The sequence below is a fragment of the Amblyomma americanum genome, chromosome 1, assembly GCF_052857255.1.
Source record: "Amblyomma americanum isolate KBUSLIRL-KWMA chromosome 1, ASM5285725v1, whole genome shotgun sequence".
NCBI classification, from domain to species: Eukaryota; Metazoa; Arthropoda; class Arachnida; order Ixodida; family Ixodidae; genus Amblyomma; species Amblyomma americanum.
The window spans coordinates 57919741-57925571 of NC_135497.1; the positions used below are offsets into that span (position 1 = coordinate 57919741).

Sequence of the window (5831 nt, forward strand, 5' to 3'; positions counted from 1 at the left end):
GCCGCTGCGGTTGAGTGCCAACCCTGGTACTCCGGCTCAGCAGATGAGCACCTTAACCACTGAGCCATCGCATGATGTAGCCAAATTTCGTCGAGCCACTGCGATGAGGGTAATCGCGTTTTCGAAATTCTAAAAACTGATACGGATATTAGTAACCCACCTCTAACTGCAACTAAGCGCCTAACTAATAGTTAAAAGTTAATATCAGAATTAGTAAACCAGCTTCCTCCCGGTTTACTGCCTGTTAACTACTGGGTAACTACCGGTTAGCTACAGTTTGCGGGCACTGGTATACTATGCCGCAAAATACATATTTTAAAAGCGAAAGCTTTTCCTGCTTTCGTCGGAGCGATTTCGCCGTCACCTCACGTTTGATCTTGAACGTCCTTGCTGCGCCGCTGCCAAAGCAACCCAGCAAGTGACTTCGCCGCGCCGCCAAGCCTAGTCTTCGCCGTCTCTGCGCAGGGGCTCCACAGCCGTGCAGCGGCTGCTGCCTGACCACGTTATCTAGCCGAGTATCAGCTGGATAAAAAAATATTAGCTGTTGCTCAACTACTGCTGAACCTTGTTAGAGAGCGAGAGCTGTGATGTATCGTGCAAGCAGACGCGGCTTAGCGTCTGTAGCGTTGAGTGCGTTCCGCACACTGGATGAGCAGTGTGCCCAACCTGCCAGCCTGGCAGGTGGCATTTGAATTAATGGCTGATCGCGAGAGGTTGGTCAGGCTGCGGCCTATTGCTGCAGTGCCACGTGTCTGCCACAACGTTGTCAGCGCTAATGCATGCAGCCCACATCTTTCTCTCACCACCATCACGTACCTCAAAGCGCTATTGAGGCGCCCACTTACACAGGTGGCCAGTTATATGCGCCCTTCCTTTCCACAAAATCACCAAGAAAGTTGTCAACGCCAACACCAATGAACACAATGAACGCCGACGAATTTCGCTTTGTTAGCTGAGCTAATCCGAGAAAGCTTAATTTTGATGATGACCGTCTTCTCTGTAACACCTGGTATGTGTTACTGCTGTTATCTGTATAAGAGAGCCCAGAAAAATTCAAACCTTTTTCTTTTGCATTTGTTTATTGATGTTTGAAAAAATGTTGTTAGCTTGCATATAAATAAGCTGCGAGGAATATAAACTTAAGAGGTGTCTTGATCACGTTTTCTTTAGGTTTTTAGGTTTTCATTGACTAAAATGTGTTAGAGAAATCGGTAAAATTGCACAGTAGGAGGCCCCAAAGCGCGGCAGTCAGGGAGACTTCCTATAACAAAATGTCTCCGCAATTGGTATACCGCCAGTTTTCACTCGGACTCACAAAAGGGACGACGAAAGCCGCGAGTGGACTACCTACGCCGCACACACCGACAGGCACGAAATGCTGTATACGTCGACGCAGCCATGTACCCCAATCCCACGAACGCGGTGGCGGTAGTTTTGGACACCAACTTCAAGGAAATCGCCAGCGCCTCTCTACGCAACTGCTCTCCCACAGTAGCAGAAACGGCCGCAATCGGTCTCGCCATCCAGCACGGCGATACCACGCGAAACGGACTAAAAATTTTTACAGACTCCCAGTCGGCGTGTCGGCTCTTCCTCACTGGCAGACTTCCACACTCCATCGCTCCCATTCTGACTACCCCACATGTTAAAAATTCCACATGCAAGCACCAAATCACTTGGGCTCCTGGGCACGAGGGGCCCGAGGGAAACGAGGCCGCGGACAGTCTAGCTCGAGATACACCAACCGAGCGACTAACCTCCCCGACGACACCCCTCTTCCCTCTATGAACGGCGAACGCCTCCTCCTTCTCCGAACGCAAAGGCAAGTCTATCCCCCACCACACTCTAAGCTAACGGCGGCAGAGGCGAGGGGCTGGCGACAACTACAGACGAACACCTTCCCAAACCTACAAAAATACCATATCATGTTTCCCGATAGATACAACGGAATCTGCCCCTGGTGTGGCGGAATTCCAACAACATACCATGTAACATGGGGCTGCTCCGGTAGCAAGCCCCCCGAACTAGACAAACATCAATCCGAGGAACAGTGGGAGTCTGCCCTGCTCAGCTCCGATTTGGTGACCCAGCGTAGCCTGATATCCCAAGCAAGAGCAACTGCGGTTGACATTGGGGTCCTGAAATAAGGACTCCACCCAAAATTTGTTTTTTCCTGCCTCTTGAGGCCACCAGGGGGCCAGGGAGTGCGGACATGACTCACGTCGGTTCAGTGGAAAGTTGGTTTGTCTGGTGGAAATTGTGCCGATTCATGGAATAATTGTTTGCCATCACCTGTGGAAAGTCACAAGGGTCATCTGGGTGACATTTTCATGAGCGTGAGTGGACGTTTGAACATTTTATGGCCTTTTTGTGTCGACCATGTTTCCCGCCTAGCTAAGCCTACCGCTAGCGGTAAACGAACGCGGCAGCTCGGCGACAGCCGAAGCCCCCGGCGCTCGCTTCGAAACGCCGTTGCATGAACATGGAGGTGACCGTAGAGGGTACGGAGATTACACCCGAAGAATTGAGAACCTCGGATTGGATCACTAAAGTGGGAAAACATGTTAAAGAACTGCACGACCTCACGAGAGGCGAGCGGCGAGGAGGCAAAGATGGAGATGCCAGATTGGAACGCGGAGCCGAATCCGGAGAAGGCAAAAAGATAGCGGCGGAGGCGAACGCCGCATATAAAAAGCTGGGGCAGAAGAACGCGGAGCGCTCAATTGCGTCGTACCTTCCGCGTTTGCCAGCTAATGACTACAAGATAATTATTCGGCCGAAGAATGGGCTGGCGCTCGCGAAAGTTCCGACTACGAGGTTGAGTGCGGCGGTGCGGATGGCAGCGCAAATTCCATGGGTCAAAGGGCAGGACAAGGACGTGCTGATTCATAACGACAAACAAGGCACCCTGATTTTCAGCACCCCAGACATGGACACTGTCTGGAAGGTGACCAAGATTAAGTCTATCCATATCGACGACGACGAGTACGAAGTCACAGCGTGCCTGGCGCCGCACGAGGACTGCGGGCGGGGTGTGGTGCACGGCATCGACCCGAAACTGACCATAGAGGAACTGACAGAGGCCTTCGGCACCCCGAGGAACCCGCCGATACTTGGCGTAAGGAAGATGGGCAAATCCAGTTCGGCGATCGTCATCTTCAAACACGAGACAGTGCCGAGGTGGGTGTACTGTTACGACGTACCCCTAAAGTGCGTGCTCTACAAGAAGCGGTACGAGGTGTGCTACCGCTGTGGCGAGCTAGGACACAGATCGGACGTATGTGTCAGCGCCCAAGTTAAGTGTCTGGGATGCGGAATCATAGCCCCACCCGAGGATCACGTATGCGAGCCCAAGTGTAAATTGTGCGGCAAAGGTCACTTGACAGCAGACCGGAAATGCAAGGAAGCTTTCAGGACCCCTTATACGATAAAGAAGAGGCAATGGGAGGCCAAGCTGGGTATGGAAGTCATGGAAGAGGAAGCGCGGAAGGCGAAGGAGACCGAAGTAGGAAGTAGCCGGTTCGAAAAGCATCAAGGGAGATCCAGGAGTCAGTCAGGAAACCAGAGCGAGTCGAGAGGGAGATCAGAGTCCTTCCCGCGTCTACCGAATCTGCGGGAAGCGGAGAAGCAAAAGAAGGCCCAACCCGGGACTGCGGGCCCCTCCGGAGGCGCTGTCGTCAACAACCCAGCGAGGCCCAAGTCTCCGAGCCGAAAGGTGGGTTGGGTGAGTGAAGCCTCCCAGGATAAACGCGATGAAGAAATCTTCCAGATTAAGGAAGAAAATCGTTTGCTTAAGGCACAGCTCGCAGCGATGAGCAAGCAAATTGAGGAGCTTAGAATAGCGCTTAAGCCTAATGCAGCACCTGCGAAACAATCGCAGATGCCACAAAATCCAGTTGTAAGAGCATCAGAGGAGCAGGGTGCGGCTCAGCCGCCGGCTAAGAAGAGGGCGAAGGAAGTAGAAAAGCCCATAATAGATATGGACACAGAGAAAGTGATAGACATGAAAATAGAACAATTGGAGGCAAAATTTGAGGCCAAATCTAGACAGGAAAATGAATGGCGCAAGGCTTTTGAAGAACGCATGTTAGGGATGTTCCAAACCCTCTCAGAGCAGCTGCATCAACGAGATAACAGTGTCGCAGAGCAAATACATCAGAGGGATAATAACCTCACTGAACAACTTAAGGAAGAATTTGCGAAAAGGGACCGGGCGTATGAACACCTCACCCAACAAGTACTAGGAAACCAGATGAATCAGCTGATTGCCAGTCATGGCTCACAGATCCAGTAAAACCACCGTTTGGCAATGGAATTGTAGAGGTTTCACGCGCAAGCGTGCTGTCTTGCAGGAATTCCTGAGGAACGGGGACCGACCGGAGCTAATAGCACTACAAGAATGCGGCAGAAAAGCAAAATTGTCGGGGTACAAATCATACGTAGGCGAGGGTGAAAACACGCAGGTGGCCACCCTAGTCAAACGAAACATCACGGCGGTGCAGCATAACATCGGGAGTACACAAATAGACCATGCTCTCGTAGAACTGATACCGCGAAGAAAGAGAGAAAGTAGCTTGTTCGTATTAAATGTCTACAGTTCTCCCAAACAAATGAAATGTGAATTCGGGGATCTCTTCGCAACGACGCGACGTAAGATAAAGAACAACCCGCTGTTGATCGTGGGGGACTTTAATGCTCACCATTCGGCATGGGGATATAAACATGCTTCAATCAAGGGCAGGAAATTGTGGGACGACATACAGACTCATAATCTGGATTTGATAACCGACCCGCTGCAACCCACAAGGAAGGGAAATAGTGTCGCGAGTGACACAACACCTGACCTCACCTTGACGGGGAGCGGCACTAGAGCCACGTGGTGCAATACAAACGAGGATCTGGGAAGCGATCACAAGATCATAGAAGTGGTGGTAGAAGGAGGCCCGACAATTCTCGGGAAACGGAAGGTAGAGGCCGTAAATTGGGACGCTTTCAGGGCACTCAGGGACAACCCGGCTCCCGTCTCTGACATTGCGGAATGGAGCGATGGGGTGGTACGGTCTGCTAAAGAGGCCACCGAAGCGGTGGAAATCGAGGGGGACAACGAAGCCGTAGACAGGAGATTAATAAATCTCTGGAGGAAAAAGAAAGGGTTGGAGGATCGACTTCGACAAAGGAGATGGGATCGGAATATCAGGAAACAGATAGCGGCTTTAAACAGAGAAATTGAAGAGCACGCAATCGCACTCACGAAGCAGAATTGGGGGAACGTCTGCGATCAGATGGAGACAAATATGAGTACCGCACGAACGTGGCGACTTCTTCGCCACCTCTTAGATCCGGATAGCACAAAGTCAGCGTCCAAACAACAGCTGGAAAGACTGGCGCATCAGTTTGAAGGCACTAAGAAGGAACTATTAGAAGAAGTTCGCAACAGGTACATAAATCCCGCCGGACCCGAACAACTCCCGGACTATGAAGGGGGAGAGAATTCGGAATTAGACGCCGCGCTCTCCCTGGCAGAAGTCAGAGCGGAGATTAATCGCCTGCGGACTAAGTCAGCAGCGGGGCCGGATAGAGTGAGCAACAGAATGCTTCGTAATTTAGACGACAGGTCCATCGCCAACATCGCAACGTACATGCAGGAGTGCTGGGAGAAAGGGACGATACCACAGGAGTGGAAACTCGCAAATCTCGTTTTCATTCCCAAGTCGGGGAAGAAACTGGGCCTCGAGAACCTCAGGCCGATATCGCTCACCTCCTGCGTGGGTAAGCTTATGGAACATGTCGTTAAGACGCGGCTCAGTAAGTACATAGAGGACAATGGGCTA

At 51.5% G+C, this 5831-nt stretch overlaps 1 protein-coding gene across 1 annotated transcript; it reads left to right on the plus strand.

Annotated features, from left to right (window-relative positions):
• Positions 1-2482: 2482 nt before the first annotated feature.
• LOC144132999 (uncharacterized) lies at positions 2483-4549 on the plus strand. The gene has a single exon (XM_077665784.1). It carries the CDS (start codon positions 2483-2485, stop codon positions 4292-4294), a length of 1812 nt encoding a protein of 603 aa, XP_077521910.1. The 3' UTR covers positions 4295-4549.
• The last annotated feature ends 1282 nt before the right edge of the window (positions 4550-5831 follow it).

Excerpts from the sequence above, each read along its gene's own strand:
- LOC144132999 (XM_077665784.1), top strand. The coding sequence starts at position 2,483 with ATGGAGGTGACCGTAGAGGGTACGGAGATTACACCCGAAGAATTGAGA.